The 17,332-nt window shown below is 43.0% G+C and overlaps 1 protein-coding gene across 1 annotated transcript in view; it reads right to left on the bottom strand.

Moving 5' to 3' along the window:
* GADL1 (glutamate decarboxylase like 1) overlaps window positions 1–17,332 on the bottom strand; it is a 170,279-nt gene that overhangs the window by 129,057 nt on the left and 23,890 nt on the right. The window contains exons 2-4 of the mRNA XM_040479987.1: window positions 11,017–11,189; window positions 3,035–3,161; window positions 680–770 (exon numbers count right to left, since the gene is read on the bottom strand). Coding sequence (XP_040335921.1) covers window positions 680–770; window positions 3,035–3,161; window positions 11,017–11,189 — 391 coding nt within the window. The remainder of the gene's footprint in view (window positions 1–679; window positions 771–3,034; window positions 3,162–11,016; window positions 11,190–17,332) is intronic.

Genomic DNA, 17,332 nt, shown 5'->3' with positions numbered 1-17,332 from the left:
ACATCCTCCATCACACTCCCCATAGCTTATTCAGCTACACCTGCACTGATCTTTCAGTTTATAAGGTACATCACGCTGTCTCTTGCCACAGGGCCTTTGTACATGCTGCTCCTCTGTTTGAAATTCATCCTTCCTCTTTTTACCTAGTTAACTTATACTCATTCTTCAACTCTGTGTCGTCAATTCCTCAGAGAAGACTTTCCTGAGCTCCCAACTAAGAAAATTGTCCACTTATATTTATAGCATCATGCACGTCTTCTTCATATGTGAATCAAAGGTTTAGATCAATTTGTGTGGATAATTTTGATCAATTTGCATGGAGCATCTCTATCTCACTAGACTTTTTGCTTCGTGAAGGCAAAGTCAAGGTTTGTTTTTATTCAGCGTATCCCTCCAGCACTTGGCAGAGACATGACTTTTCATGCAGGAATGAATGACAAGTTGCTTTATCAATTTTCTCATTTGGTAGGTGGAGATAACCATGCTTGCGTTAACCATGTCACAGTCCCACTATCAAATCAAACGGCTCTTTAAAATACTGCTAAGTACCATTCCATTATTTATGATGACACTGTACAAATGAAACCATTAAATAGAAATCCACAAAATAAAACTTCACCTACTTAAAAAACATCTCTAATGCATGCTCCGTGTAAGAGTTCAGTAAAATGGCACTTACACACTTGGGTTTAAGGCTTCTGTCATAAATCGGGCCACCAAGGAGTAGTAATCAAGTCCAGCATACAACTGGTTGAAAAATCTGGGATGGTCTGTAAATTTAAACAGAGTATTCATCTACACAGCGATAAAAAAGACCAATACTATCTATACAGCGGTAACATAAATGAATCTTTCAGACAGGAAAAGCAGCCAGATACAAAAGAATATATACTGCATGATTCCACTTAGATGTCATTTAATATCAGACAAAGCGGATCTACGGAGACTGAGGTTAGAATTCTGGGTACCTTTGCGAAGGTTATACTGTCTAGGAAGGGGCTTGAGGGAGCCCCTGGAGTGCCAGAAATGGTCTCTATCTTGCTCTGGGTGATGGTTACTCATGCACAGATAGGTACAAATACATGAAGCTAAGCCCTTCAGATTTGTCTACTTTACTGAATGTAAATCATGCAACAGCTTTAAAAAGAATTCAAATTCTAATTGTGTACAAGGGAAACACATGTTGAAGACCCACCTCATAACCATTTCTATTGAACAATAATATGTTTCTAAGCAAAACTTGGGCACTACCTTGAGACCTCTGGTTTATCTGCTCCCTTTTGTCTAACAACCCAGATCCAAACCAGAACCCTGGAGAACTGGATTATTTGAACTCTTTGTCCAGGTATCAAAGCCTGCTGCCTTTGTCTTCTGAAAATATTGATATTAACTTCCCTATCTTTAAACGCATTTCACTCGCCAACAGGGTTCACACTGGGATACCGATGGGGAGTGACTTTTCATTTTTCAGATTAGACCATTTTTCGTAGTGCAACTGGCTTATGTAGATGGAGTAAGATGTGACTCATCATGCGGCTTACATAAACTTTCTAATTCAACTTACTTCAAAGGCAGTAGCCTTTAAGACTCAACTCCAGTTCCAACTTTCTATTTTTTCCCCCTCCTATAAAAGGTCTCATAAAGGTTCTTGGCTTTACACAGTGTGAATATTCACACCAAACACCAGGCTAACTGACTTGACATTCTCAATCATAGGAAGCCCAGCATGACAAAGAACAAAGAGGCAGGAGGTCTATTTCTAAATTTGAGTATTTGGGAACCTTTTTAGTTAGTGGCTTCTCATTACAACGCTCGGCATTTGGTTTTAGGTTTTCTTTTTTTTTTTTTTTTTCCTCTTTAAACTGGGGGTTCGATAAAAAACAAAAGTCCAAGAAAATGGTTTTTTAAAAATAATATGTGGAAAACTTCCTCTAATCTGGCAGAGGAAACCAGACATTGCTACAAGTAATTTTAATAAGATTTTTTTTTAGTTCCGTGTTAATTTATGATTGATTTCCATGGTAACATTATGGAAAATATCCAGTAAACTGAAAAATCTACTGCATTAAATGTCATTCTCCACTTCTGACATGCACTATAATAATAAGATATGTATCTCTTCTTTTGAAATGCTAACTGGGTTTTTGATACATACACCAGACTTTCCCAAGGGAATATAAAGCAATTATTTTTAGCCAGGATTTTATTATGTTCTTTCCACTAAATTTAGTTCAGTGTCAGAATTCACCAAGCATAATGCCTGTATGGTCCTAAGCACTAGATTACCTTTACAGCACACGAAGAAATGCATATTTGGGAAAGTTACTTTCTTACCTTTGGAACTTGCTCCCTGGGTGTATGGGATATTAACAGTTAGAATCTCACTTCTGCACAAGACGAATACCATGCTACTGCATTTACAAAAGATCATAGTTGTTAAGTCTTCTTGTGAAGCTATCACAGCAGAAACTTACCAGGTGTTCGTTTTTTTGTTTTGTTTTTTTTTTTTTTTACACCATCCTAAGGGTTTTCATGTTTTGATCCTGCTAGATTTGATGAAATAATTGGGCAAGTACCAATTGCCAAGAGTTCATCAGTATCTTCCACGTCTATTCCTGTTTATAGCAAGGACACCCTCCTTAGCATTTTCTTTTCTTTTTGCATATTCTGGGCCTTTCGGATTTAAAACCCCTTCACAAATTCTAATATCAAACTGACCTTTGGCAGTTTGGACCAACATAAGCAATGATTATAAACGGGGGATGGGATGGCCAAGGAACAGATGATATTTCTATATGATCACTAACACCAACAGTTTTTCCATCGATTTATCTTTGGCCTTGACAAAAAAAAAAAATCTGTCTTAGGGATTAAATGGCCCATCGCAAACATATCAGAACCACTCTTTTTTGATCTAGCTTTCTTATCTCATAAACATTGTCATCCTCAGCTTTACTGTGAGGTAAATACGTGCTTAAGAAAATATAAGAACTTATCAGGGGTACGGACGAAGGAAGCAAACGAAAGGTCTTACTAGTTTTGACGCTGTAGCGGATGACATCCCGGCAGATCTCCAACAGCCTGTGGTGTGGCTCTCCTGTGTTTCTCATGTCCAAATCAAGAAGCTGTTTCAGCTGTTCAGGAGGCCGCCACTCGCAAACCTAGACATTCAGCAATGGCAGTTAACTGAGCACCCACCGGAGCCAGGTACGAAGGACGTTACCATCATGGACCCTACCCTTCTGCAGCTCCCAGACAGGTGGGGGAGACCGAGATTTAAATGTGCCACCACAGTTCAGCGTGAAAAGGCTGTGAGAGTGGCCCAGATGTCATTGGAACCAATGAGGGGCCCCATCTTGGATTTGGAAGGTCAAAGACTTCCTGGAGGAACCGATACATAACCAAGCAAAGATTAGGCAGCGGGGTGAGGCAAGGGGCACTCTAGGCGGAAGTAATGGAAGTCATAAAGGCTAAAAGATAAGGGGCACATCTCAAGAGTGAAGTTAGTTTGGTGTGGCTAGAGCATGGGGTTTGAGGAAGGAGAGGCCAAGAAGGGAAGCTGGCACGCCACGATAACTTCCTAGTCTCTCTGCTTGTGCCCCTATCCTTGTCCCATACAGTCCATCAGCCTAGCAGCCAGAATCCAGAATGATCCTCTTGAATCGAAGCTATGGTCGTTCCTCTGCTGACATATCTCAGGGGTTCACTTCCTTCAAGGTAAAGCCAAAGTCCTCACAATGACTTAAAATGATCCTGTATGATCTGCTTCCCTCCTGGTTGGCTCTGCCCTGCTAACGTGCTCTTCCTTAAATAAGACCAAGAACCCCCCCACCTTGGAGTCTTCCCACTGGCTGTGCCCTCTGCCTGGATGCTCATGTCCCAAATGTCCTCACGGCTAACCTCGTCTGTTCTTTCAGAGCTTTGCTCAAAGTCACTTTCTCAATGATAGCAATCCCAATTCCCTTATTTAACATCACGAGCTGCACCCTGTCCCATCTCTGTCAGCCCCCCCCAACTTTTTCTCCTCTTCCTTTTTCCATAGCACTTGCCACCTTTCATTTATTATGTCCCACATGATGTCCACAAGAGCAGAGATGTCCATCTGTGCTCGCTGCTCCCAAGTAGCTAACACAGTGCCCACCACGTAAGAAGTGCTCCATAAAGACGTGATGAACAGAAGGATTAGTGAATGACTGGATGGGATAAACAAGACTCTGATCATGACAGATTTTCTCTGGCATGTCACAGAGTTCGAACTTGGCTAGAAGGCAGACGCTGAGATGTTTGGGACAGGGGAATGCTATGAACATATTTGTGTTTTGGACAATAGCTTTAGTTGCTATGTGACGATTCCAAGTGAAATTGGAAATGAGGGTTACTGTATTAAACCAGGCAAGAGAAGGTGGTATTCTGGATGAGGTGGATACCAGTGGAATGAAGTATTTCCACAGATATTTAAAATGCAGAATCAATAGAACCTAGAAGTCAATTACACAGTAAGGATGAGGGAGAAGAATGGGCCAAGGACAACCCTCAGGTCTGTAGCTTTCGTGCATGGGTTGAAGGTGGTGATGGTGGGGTGGGGGAGGCGGGTGGAGAATCTGGTGGGATGTGGGGTGGGGATGATGAGGTTTGAGTGTATTTAGTCTGAGGCCTCTCAGGACCTCCAAAGGGAGTGCAGCAGTTGATCTGAAGCTCTTGTCAAAGACAAGAAACGCAGTTCTAGGCATATACTATGAAAATACAATATGGATAACATGGCTCAGAGAGAACCTACCGCTAAGAAGAAAGGCACGGGATCTCACCTGGGCACCAACAATACCTAAGATACAGGCAAAGGGAGAGAAGCTCACTTGTGAGGTGGAAGACAAACCAGAGAAGCAGGGACAATCTGAGAAGAGTTTAGTGCTGCTAAAACAAAGAAAAAAAGAATGTTTTGAGGAGAAGATGGTCATCACTATTGAATCCTACTGAGAGGCCGAATTTGATAAAGATTGAGAAGTGCTCATGGGATTTATCAACAAGGAGGTGTTCTTGGCAATACCAGTTTGGCTTAGAGAGGTGGGAGTGAAGGCCAGATTGCCATGGAGTGAGGGTGTGGGAGGTGAGGAAAGAGAGGGAGGGAGGGAGTGTAGACACTCTTTAAAAAGTTAGGCTGTGGAGAGGAGGAGAGAGACAAGGGAGTAGCCAGGAAGTCAGGAGACTGGGAGGTGGGAGGTTGGGGAAAGAAGGAGGAAATGCTAAGTGGTACAAGAGGTATGAAATTAAAGTCTGATGTGAGAACCATGATAGGCAGAGTTCAATCAAAAGTGAGACCATCAAAAGGAATGACTATTGATACAAGCGTATCTCAGACACACTGCAGGTTTGGCTCCAGACCACCTCAATAAAGTGACTATCAGAATAAAGTGAGTCCAACACACTTTTGGTTTCCCAGTGCCTATAAAAGGGATGTTTACACTGTCCTATATATAGTGTGCAAGAGCATCATGTCTCAAAAAAATGTCCGTACTGTAATTAAAAAACACTTGTTGGGGGAGGTCATTGAGAAGAGGTGACCACCCAGGTGACCCACAAGCTGGACCCGGGCACTTGGAGGCTACTCACCCCCTCCCCGTCCTTGGAATGTGGGTTCAAGTCGCATTTCCGGCTCTGAGGACACAGTCTTGAGATGACGTGGTGTTGAGAACAGTCGCACAGTGTATTTGGCTGAACCCAGTTGAGGCCTCTATCTATCTCTATGTATGTAAACTTTCTAGATGAGGCAGGCAGGCTCAGGGATCCGCCCATCTTGCTGCCGCCCAAGACAAGTCTTCTACGTAAGTTCCCTTTGCTCATTAAAACTGCCCCCACCAACCTGGAGCGGCCTGTTCGTTTCTTTGGTCTCTCCTTGCCCTCTGCCAGGAGCCAGTTTCAGATTTCACCCAGGAAGCCCCCGAGGAGATTATGGAGCAACACTACTTTATTGCTAAAAGACGCAAACCATCATGGGGCACAGGGCCTTGCCTCAGCGTTGATGGCTGCTGTCTGATCGAGACGGTGGCTGCCTAAGGCTGGGGCGGCTGTGTGGCAATTTCTTAAAGTAAGACAACAATAAAGTTTGCTGCATCAACCAGCTCTTCCTTTCATGAATGGTTTCTCGGTAGCGTGTGATGCTCTCAGCATCTTGCCCATGGTAGGACCTTTTTCAGAATCAAGGCCAATCCTCACAAACCCTTGCCACGTCTTTGTCAACGAAGCTAATGTCTTATTCTAAATCCTCTGTTGCCGTTTTAACAGCCTTCACAGCATCTTCCCCAGCAGTAGATTCATCTCAAGAAACCACTTTCTCTGCCCATTCATAAGAAGCAACTCCTCATCTGTGCAAGTTGTATCATGAGATTGCAGCCATGCAGTCCCCTCTTCAGGCTCCGCTTCTAATTCTGGTTCTCTTGCTGTTTCCACATCTGCAGTTACTAACCCCACCAAAGACTTAAACCGTCCAAGCCATCCATGACGGTTGGAATCAACTTCTTTCAAACTCCTCTTAAGGTTGATATTTTGACTTCTTCCCATGTTTCACAAATGTTATTTATGGCATCTGGAATGGCAAATCCTTTCCAGAAGGCTTTTTTTTTTTTAAATTATTTTGCCCATATCTATCAGAAGAATCACTCTCTGTGGTAGCTATAACCTTACAAAATATATTTCTTAAATAATAAGACCTGAAAGTTGAAATCACTCCTTGATCCACGGACTGCGGAATGGGTGTTATGTTAGCAGGCATGGGACCATTCATCCTGCACATCTCTATCAGAGCTCTTGGGTGACACTATGTGCATTATGAATGAGCAGTGATATTTTGAAAGGAATCTCTCTTCTGAGGAGTAGGTCTCAACTTTGGGCTGAAAATATCAAGTAAACTATGTTATAAACAGAGGTGCTGTCATCCAGGCTTTGTTGTTTCATTTACGGAGCACAGGCACGGGAGATTTAGCAATGTTCTTAAGGGCCCTGGGATTTTCAGAATGGTCAGTTAGCACTGGCTTCAAGTCACCAGCTGTATTAGCCCCTAACAAGACAGTCAGCCTGCCCTTTGAAGCTTTGAAGCCGGGCCTGGTCTCTCCTCTCCAGCTTAAAAGTCCTAGGTGGCATCTTCCAATAGAAGGCTGTTTCATCTGCATTGAAAATCTGTGTTTAGTGTAGGCCTTTTGGATAACCTGCTGTAGTTTCTGTGTCAGCACTGGCTGCTTCACCCTGAACTTTTTTGTTACAGAGATGGCTTCTTCCCTTACACCTCACGAACCACTCTCTGCTAGCTTCAAACTTTTCTTCTGTAGCTCCCTCACCTCTCTCAGCCTTCCTAGAATGGAGGAGAGTTAGGGCCTTGCTCTGGATCAGCCTTTGGCTTAAGAGATAACGTTGTGGCTGGTTTGGTCTTCTACCCAGACCACTAATGCTTTCTCCATATCAGCAGTAAGGTTGTTTTACTATCTCATCATTCATGTGTTCACTGGAGTAGCACTTTTTCATTTTCTTCGAGAACTTTTCCTTTTGGAGCCACGATGTGGCTAACGGATGCAAAGTGCCTAGCTTTTGGCCTATCTTGGCTTTCAAAATGCCTTCCTCACTAAGCTGAATCATTCCTAGCTTTTGATTTAAAAAAATTTTTTTAACATTTTAATTTATTTTGGAGAGACACAGAGTGACAGAGCACAAGCGGGAGAGGGGCAGAGAGCAAGAGGGAGACACAGAATCTGAAGCAGGCTCCAGGCTCTGGGCTGTCAGCACAGAGCCTGACACGGGGCTCAAACCCACGAACTGTGAGATCATGACCAGAGCTGAAGTCGGCCGCTTAACCGACTGAGCCACCCAGGCGCCCCCTAGCTTTTGATTTAAAGTGAGAGACATGCACCTGTTCCTTTCATGTGAACACCCAGAGGCCATTTCAGGGTTATTCAGTGGTCTTATTTCAATACTGTTGTGTCTCCAAATAGGGAGGCCCAAGGACAGGGTGGAGAAACTGGGGAACTAACTGCCAATGGGTAGAACAGTCAGAATACACACAGTTAAATTCACTGTCATATGGGTGTGGTTTGTGGTGCCTCAACACAATTACAACAGCAACATCAGAGATCCCTGATCGTAAGAAATATAAAAAATCTTACAATATTTTAGAATTTGTTATAATATATAACAGATGTAATAATGAAAAAGTTTGAAATAATGTGAGGATTACCAAAATGCAACACAGAGACACGAAGTGAGCAAATGCTGTTGGAAAATGGCACCAATAGACCTAGTAGATGGAGGGTTGCCACAGACCCCCCAACTTGTAGAAAACATAATATGTGCAAAGGACACTACACAACATGAATAAATCTCAGATGCATTTTGCTGAGGGAAAATTGCAAGCCTCAAAAGGCCTCTTGTGATAGAATCCCACCTATCTGACATTCTGGAAAAGGCAAAAAAAAAAAAAAAAAGTACAGGCACAGAAAACAGGTCAGCAGCTGTCAGGGGCTAAGGCGAGGGGCAGGGTTGACTATAGATGGTCCCAGGGTTGATTGTAGAGGGGGTGATGGAACTGTTCTATATCTTGATTGTGGTGTAGTTACATGACTTATCAAACTCATATAACCACACACCGAAAGGAGCAAATGTTACTAAAAGTAAATTATAACTTAATTTTTTAAGTTTTTTTTTTAACTTTTATTTATTTTGAGACAGAGATAGAGAGCAAGCAGGGGAGGGGCAGAGAGAGAGGGAGACAGAATCCCAAGCAGGCTCCACACTGTCAGCACAGAGCCCAGTGTAGGGCTCGAACCCATAAACTGTGAGATCATGATCCAAGCTGGAGTCAAGAGCCGGGTGCTTAGCTGACTGAGCCACCCAGGCGTCCCTATAACTCATTTTTTTTTAAATTTTTTTTCTTAATGTTTTTTATTTATTTTTGAGACAGAGACAGAGCGTGAGCGGGAAGGGGCAGAGAGAGAGGGAGACACAGAATCGGAAGCAGGCTCCAGGCTCTGAGCCATCAGCACAGAGCCCGATGCGGGGCTCGAACTCACAGACTGTGAGATCATGACCTGAGCTGAAGTCGGATGCTCAACCGACTGAGCCACCCAGGTGCCCCAACTCATTTTTTTTTTAAATGTCTGTAAGAGAAGGCACTAGAAGTAATCAACTCACAAAGTGTGGGGATGTATCTGAAGGTCACCTTTCAAAGGTGCCTTGTTGGATCTCTGAGAAAGTAGACTAGATTCACGACATAAAAATTCCACCTCCTTCTCTCAAATTCAACATAGCTTTCAACCCAACTTCACATGGAGAGACACGGTGACTGTACTGCAATCAACTTGTGGTTCCTTAACTGATAACTTAGGATCTTAAGTCTCCCCTTCTTGTCTTATCTCCCATTAGCCCCCTACACGAGCCCTTCTTTCTGGGCAAAATGTCCCTTTTGCAATGCTCTTTCCATTCTTTGCCTTCCCACTTTCTTCAGCACACATGGGTCGGCTTCTCTCTGCCCTTCAAAATCTTACTTGACCTTCACAACCCACATCAAAGCTCAGACTGCCCACTCCTCTGTGAAATCCCCGAAGTCAGCCCCAATCACACACATTTATCACATTCTTACTGGGACCCCCTGTTCTCTTGTCCAGTGAAAACTTATCCTTCCAATTAGACTATAAATTCTGTTCAAAGCTGAGCTTTTATCTTATTTGTCTTTATATCCCCCAGGGCCAAATATAATGGCTTACCCGTAGCTAATACTCAGTTAATATTTAATGACTGAATAGAGGCCAATTAAAAAGGAAAAAAGCTTACGAGCAAAGCAGTGTGCTCCAAAGTAAAGCCGGTCCAAAATATTTCACAAGTACAGATAAGACCAGAAAATATGCAATTATAAATATGTAAGCAAGAAATACCATCAGTGATTTTGCCTGGAATGTAGCTATTCTAAGTTCATGAGACACTTTCGTCTTTATTCCTATTAGTTTTCCCAAATGCGTGTGATCAAAAATTCAGAATAAATACCGTTCCACATTCAAAATCTTTTTTAAACGATATTTATTTTTGACTAATAGAATCGGAATAAGAATCCCTCCTATACATCTATTTGTTGATACTTCAACTCCAATATGAAAGATAATCAATGTGATAAAGGATTATTGAGCAATTATAAGAGACATACAGAGGAGAAGTTCAAAGCACAGACTAAAGCCAGGCTGCGTGGATTTTCGTGCCACCTCTAATACCTACTAACATGTGACCTTGGGCAGAGGACTTGACCTACTCTGCCTCACTTTTTTCCTCAACCTTAAAAGAGAGTTAACATATAGTCCCTGCTTCTTAGTGTTTTTGTAAGGATTAAATGCACAAATTCATATGGAATAGTCCTGAGAACATCACCTGGCACACAGAAAATACTCATAAGAGTAGATGTTATTAGTAATAATTGAAGTATCAATTTGAATCTGAATTGGAGCCTGAATTTGAAACCCAGGACCAGTAACTGGTGCCAGTCAGAAGTCAGACTTCACCAAGATTTCCAGTTGAGCTCAGACAAGCTCCTGAGAAGGACCTTTAGATAAATTTTTAAACTTTTCATACCCTTTTCCCCATTCCACTTGTGTTTTACCAGTAACAAAAAGGATGTGCCCATGACAATGGAGAGCAGAGTATTTTTTAGGGCGTGTATAAATCAGATCATCAGGTTATTTATAATCAACACAGTTACAGCGCAGAAGCTTCATTCCTGTGTTTCATGCCCTCATGGTCAAGGTCTGAGGTCTCAGCCAGTCTCCCAAGAAAAGATGGCTGCCAAAGTTAGGCGCCAACCCTCCTAGGAAAGTAGATGCTGGGGGGAAGGGGGTGGGGCTCACGCTTTGTTTCCCGGGATCCCCTTGAAACAAAGGTAGGAAGGAAATAATAGCATGAGCTTCCCACTTTCCCTTACATCGAACCACCAGACTGGGAAAGAACCTATCTTTCCCATGCCTCAGATTTCTGACAGGTGTCTTTTATTTTTACCTTCTCACTGACATCCGTAGCCTTCAAAACCACCTCTTCCATGATTAGCCTACAGGCCTCTTCCACAAATTTTTCTCCTGCTTTTGCGTCTGTTGTGGGGCCGTTCAGTACAACCCCATCCACGAGAATGGCACTCTTCTTACTTGGAACCATCTCTTGTTGACGGGGGTCTCCTGCAAGCACACAAACAGATCATGTCTGAGATGGAATCTAATCAGATCACAACAAAACACAAGGGGAAAAATGGGTCACTACCCCAGCTTCGAATGGTGTATCTCTTTTTTTCAATGTTTTTATTTATTTTTGAGAAGGACAGAATGTGCGTGGGGGAGGGGCAGAGAGAGAGGGAGACACAGAATCGGAAGCAGGCTCCAGGCTCTGAGCTGTCAGCACAGAGCCCGACGCGGGGCTCGAACCCATGAACCGCGAGAACGTGACCTGAGCCAAAGTTGGATGCTCAACCGACTGAGCCACCCAGGCGCCCCATATCTCTTTTAATACATGTGGGGCATTGAAGCTGACAGTTTTTTTATAGTTCCCAATGGCATAATAGAGTTAAGGAAAGAAAGTTCTATTTTCCGTTCCTGCAGCATCTTGTTTAGCATCAGGGAGTGCGGAGGAGCTCAAGAAATGTAAATTCAACCTACTTTACTCACTCTTGCAAACACCTTTCAAACACATGTACAAAAAGATGATTGTAGACACAAGCCCATGTCTCTTTTGTGCACATCCACTCTTCTGCAATTTGTTAAGGACTGCCATATATTCCTTTTGTAGGAATGGGTCATTCCTGAAGAAAAAATGATCTCTAGGTCACCTCTCTCAACTTTACATTTGAAGCTCATGCTTAAATGACCCTCTATATTAAAGACACTGCTTTTGTCCCTGAGGGCCCCTCCTTACATGTACTCAGCCACTTTTTTATGGAAGAAGAAGAAAAGGAAAGTGAGATGCATGATGTTTGGTGTAAACCCACATTTGATACCCTTAAATTTTTCAAACTTTCAGTTTGGGCACAGGCAGAAGGATGGAAAAGAACATTTTCAGGAAGGTACAACTGCCAGTCAGTGACTAAAGGTTAAAAGTCAACATGGAAATCTATATCTGAGAATAAAGGTTACTGCCTACCCAAAATAGCCCTCCACAAAAATAATTCTGGCAACTTCATCCAAATATTCCACCAATATCTGCCACAAGCTTTGATTCAATTTTATTCTCTCTCTAATCAGTGTCTCTGTTTCCTCCTGTAATGTGCATTGTGGAAATTTCCAGAAACATATGCCAGTGGCCCATAAGCATTTCAAATATTTTTATGCTTACTAAAGCATAAAAAGCGTAACAGTATTAACATTTATTATGCCTTAAAATCCGTCTTTTCCTCAAAGTAGTTTATTTTGGTAAAATTCTGCGGCTTTACTTCTGTCACTGGCAAACCCAATTGGTGTCCATGGAGGCAGATAAAAATGGCACAGGCAGATTCCCCAGTTTGGGACAGCCGGGTTCTGCAGCAAAGGATCAATCTTTTAACCTCACGCTGAAGGGTAAACCATCCAGAGCTCCAAGGACGGGTTTCAGTTCCACCCTTCACTTTGACTTATCTTTCACTTGGAAGGGTGCATTCAACACGGCTCAGGGCCAAATGTGGAAGCCCAGGGTTTGAGCTTTCAGATGGGAAGCCTGTAACACCTAAAGGCACTTTCCTCCCTCCCAATTTTAGGTTCCAAAAATAAACTGGAAAAGAGGGCGATTATTCAGGGAACCCTGGTTATGTCAGTAGGCAGGGCTATTATTAGGCAGAGAGAAAAAGTTAGTTTTTTTAACCTCATTAGTAGGATTTCAGGTTTTTATCGTTCAGGGAATAGCAGTCACTCTGTAGCTCTCTCAGAATCACTCTGTCTCTCTCTCTCTCTCTCTCTCTCTCTCTCTCTCTCCTCTCTCTCCGTCTCTCTCTCTCTCTCACACACACAAAATGTCAAACACCCACTTGCAACCAGAAAAGCAGTGAAATTGAAACTAAAGTCATCTTTGTCTCCACAGCAAAGAAATCCCCATATTTCATGCAATTATCTGTGAGAAAATCTATAAAAACTATAAAGAACTGGAGACAGATTATGCTTCTTTTCTTGATATATACATTCTAATTCTATTGCCAGATGTGACAATGTGCCTCTTCTTCCCCATGCTTTTTCCCAGGTTGGAAAAGACCCTCTGAAGTTTGTGTAAGTAGGTCAAACTGTGATCTTCCGGGATATGTACCCAGGATTTCCAATCTAACTGCTAGTGTGTATAGTGGTTAATAATGAAGTCTTTCAATGGGAAGAATCTTCCATGAAGAATAAATCCAAAATATGACTGTTTTTCATCACCCCTTCCCCTACCACCTTAGTCCAAACCACCATCAAAAGCTTGGATTAGTGCAGTAGCCTCCCAGCTAACCCTTGGCTCTCACCCTTGTCCTGCATGTCGTATGGACTGTGCTCAACATAGTAGCTCTTATGTTCCCTTGAATCAATATGTCAGATCAAGGCTGACTTAAACCATCCAATGGCTCTGTATCTCATCAACCAAAAAGTCAAAGTCCTTATAATGAGGTCTAAGGCCCTAAATGATCTCCTGTCCCCATCATCTCCTGGACTTCAAACCTCATCTATTACTACTGTCCTCCAAGCTCACCAAGTTCCATCCACCTTGGCCTCTTCACTATTCTTCACTCTTTTCTTAAACATGAGCTTCTCAAAGAGGCCTTCTTGACGACCTGATTTCAAACTGTAGCCACTTCTCACCTCCACCTTCTTTCTTTGCTTTATTTGACTCAAAATTAGTGACCATGATGTGACATATAATATAAACTTATTTGCTTATTTGTCTAAGTATCTGTCTCTCCAATAGAGGTTTGGCTGTATAAGCTTCTGTCTGTTGGTTTCACTTGTGTTTCTGTAACACCTAGAAAGTACCTGGCAATTTATAGGAGTCTGATAAGCCTTTGTTGGCTATTAAATAGAAGAAGCTCTCCTTGACCCTTCAACCAACCAACGATAATGTCCCCTTCTCTGCGATGCCATTGTAAGTTACCTGACTAACTGAGCGGGAGACAACTTTGGCTGGGGATGGGGTAGATCTAGAATACAATTCATACAATCCATGGCCTACAGAAGACACAGGAGGAACAGGAAGAAGAACAGGGAACAGGTTCAACAGGAAAACTGAGCTGTAGCCTCTGGACTGTGAAAGGAAACTGCACACGGAGGTTCTCACTTTCCTCTCCTCTCCATACTTTTTGCTGCAGCCTCTCTCTTTCTATGCTCTCTCCTTCCTTTTCTTGTAGGAATTTGACTTCTGAAAGTCAGTCCATCCAGCCTCACCCTAGGAACCACACTTCCAAATGTGAAAGGCAGTTGACCCCTTAAACTCTGACTTGTGAATGTCCACCGGCTCTCCAATCCCATGCCTCCCAAAGCTCTGTATGAGATCAATGTTTGCTTTGTTCAAAGAGATGCACAGATTTCCCTGGTGAGCAAACAATACATTCAACTTCAAATATTGTTTCAGTTATTGAGCAGTGGCCTCTTCCTTTGACGCAGGATTAAGTAAATTAACACAGACGAAGACTTAAAACAGTGCCTGCTATGTAGTGGGCACGCAAAAAAAAAAAGTCATTAATATTAGCTGGCTCAATAAATTTTAGCTAACAGTAACAGGCAACCAATAATACTTATTAAATACATAAGTGCACGGAGGAGAAGTGAAACTCCATGCGACAGTAAGCTACAGTAGTAGAAAGGGAAAATCTCCTCAGCGTGGTCAAATGACAAGGTAATGAACTCTAGACCAAGGGGCCACAGTGGAAGAGTAGAAAGAGGGGCCACAGAGTGGGGGGCTGCCCTGTAAACACAGCAGTACTTCCTGCCAGAATGTTCAGGACACAAGATGGCGGTCATGCAGTTCAGCCCCCACTGAGCGGGCAGCTCTCCACACCTCCTGCCTTGTCACTCTCCAGCTTGCACTGTGGTTTCTGTGCAGCGGTTTGGTTTCTTGCACCAGACTGTAAAATCCTGCAGGAAAAGGATGCGTGTCTCATTTTCCTGGTCACGTCAGAAACCCGTTCAGCAGCTAGCACGGGTAGGTACTCAGTAACTCTGAGGACCGCCTGGCTAACGGCAGAGACGTCTGGGAAGTCATCTTACGCAATCCCTTCATACAATCCAAAGATCCCCTGCACAACCCAGTGGCCACGATGTCAAGTTAGCTGAGTTCTAGTCTCGATCTCTCTCCCAAGCTCCCCGATCCTGGGAGAGTACAACCTCTTTATGTCTCAGTTTCCTTATCCACAAAATAGGACACAAAGGAAAGTGCTGGGCTGGCTACCAGAAAAGCTGAGTAAGATTCAGATGCCTAAGTCGCTACTCAAACGATTTTGTTCTAGGCTGTGTTCAAAATCTGGAATTCGGCAAGCGCTCTAACTTATACTAACGCTGCTGAAAAACACACTAATGTCCAGCTGGACTTACGATTCACTGTTCTGGTGACCGCTAAGGTCCTCCCAAAATCTAACAGCTTTAGTTGTCTAGGCTCTCTCTAAACTTTAATACTTAGGCATTCATTTCAACAAGCATGTAGCCATCATCTGCCACACAGGCCACCAACCAGTTTAGGGGCCAAACACGCGAAGTGGATCATTTCCTCAAGGACCTCCAAGTCTCACAGGGAGATTAGGGCCTCAAAATGTACAGCCACACAAGACATGTCTACAGGCTACGTGTCCAGCTCTGTTCTCGAAGTTTTACAGATTTAACAAATTTAACGGTCGCCAAAACTCCAGTTATGTATTCCGTGTTACGGCTGAGGAAACTGAGACACAGACGGTTTAACTAGCTTGCCCAGCGTCACAGAGCTAGTAAATGGTGAAACCGGGGTAAATAACATACTGAAGCTCTGGGGAGGACCAACAAGATTCTGTTCCGCAGGCATCTACAGTTCGTAAGGCCACGTCTGGGAGGTAGTAATGACAGCAAGATAAAGTAGACTCAATTCCTGTCCTCAGTTAACCGAGAGCCTCAGAGTACTGAATAACCAACCAGAGGACAGTAGGTGTCCAATGGCATGAGAAGGACCCCCATAAGATGTTTTGAATATAAACCATGCCGACATTCGTGGTTAAGGCTCAGGGTTGTAAGAGAAGTCGAGGTATCGGGGGAAACTTCTGAATTAGAGGACGTGTCTTCTCCTTGAGTATCGGTATAATGAATAATCATAATTTTAAAACTGCATCACGTAGAGTAGCACCCCACTGACAGCTGGAATGGTCACAAAAATTCCTCTCAGTGTGACTTCACGTACGCATTTGTATAATTTCCGCAGGCTTTGGCAGTAAGTGGGTACATGTCTAATTTCTCTTCCACAGGGCTCTGAGCCAAATACGGGGAGACTTCTTTCAACTATCATCTAAGTCTCTCTCTCTCTCTCTCTTTTTTTTTTTTCTAGTTAGAACTACTCCAGTTTCTTCGATGGTTTCTGATAGCCCATGGTCACGAGTCTGGGTCAGTTTATTTCTTATAAAAGGAGGCATAGCACAAAAATCCAGGTGTGGTATCCCCAGCTCTAGAATACAGTGAATTCAGGGGCGCCTGGGCGGCTGAGTTGGTTAAGCACCCGACTTTGGTTCAGGTCATGATCTCGCAGTTCATGAGATCGAGCCCCACGCTGGGCTCTGTGCGACAGCTCAGAGCCTGAAGCCTGCTTCAGATTCTCGATCTCCCTCTCTCTCTGCCCCTCCCCCACTCATGCTCTGTCTCTCTCTCTATCTCTCTCTCAAAAATAAATAAACATTAATTTTTTTTTAATTTAAATAGAGTGAATTCATATTTCCCGTGCTCCGGTCACCATGATTCCATTAATAAGGCTCCCATGAGCACCCTAGCTGATACCAAAGCTTAAGCTTTGAAACCAGGCAGATCCTGGTCCAAATTCTAATTGTGCTCCTGTGATTTCATCCATGTTATTTACATTCCATGTGATTCAGATTTTTTATCTGGTGAAGGGAGGAAATAGCCATGTCTATTTTAAGGAGTCACTGGAAGGGTTAAATGTGGCAAAGCATGTAAGGTGCTGAGCAAAGTGCCAGGAACAGTCTAAAGAGAACAAGAAATAGTAACTATTAATGTGACTGAGTCTATATGAACTCTTTTTTGGCACCCACATTCCACTGTTGGCTCAGGTAAAAGTTAGAATTAATAGCCTTAGGTCTTTATCAGAAAGTCTGCCAGTTAGAGCCAAGAGTCCCATCCAAGACTCTTTAATCGTTAAGAGAAAATTAGCA

Source organism: Herpailurus yagouaroundi, unplaced genomic scaffold, assembly GCF_014898765.1.
Source record: "Herpailurus yagouaroundi ecotype Mexico unplaced genomic scaffold, PumYag 159, whole genome shotgun sequence".
Taxonomy (NCBI): domain Eukaryota; kingdom Metazoa; phylum Chordata; class Mammalia; order Carnivora; family Felidae; genus Herpailurus; species Herpailurus yagouaroundi.
Note: the sequence above shows the minus strand (reverse complement) of the source record. Positions and strands in the feature narration are given on the sequence as shown.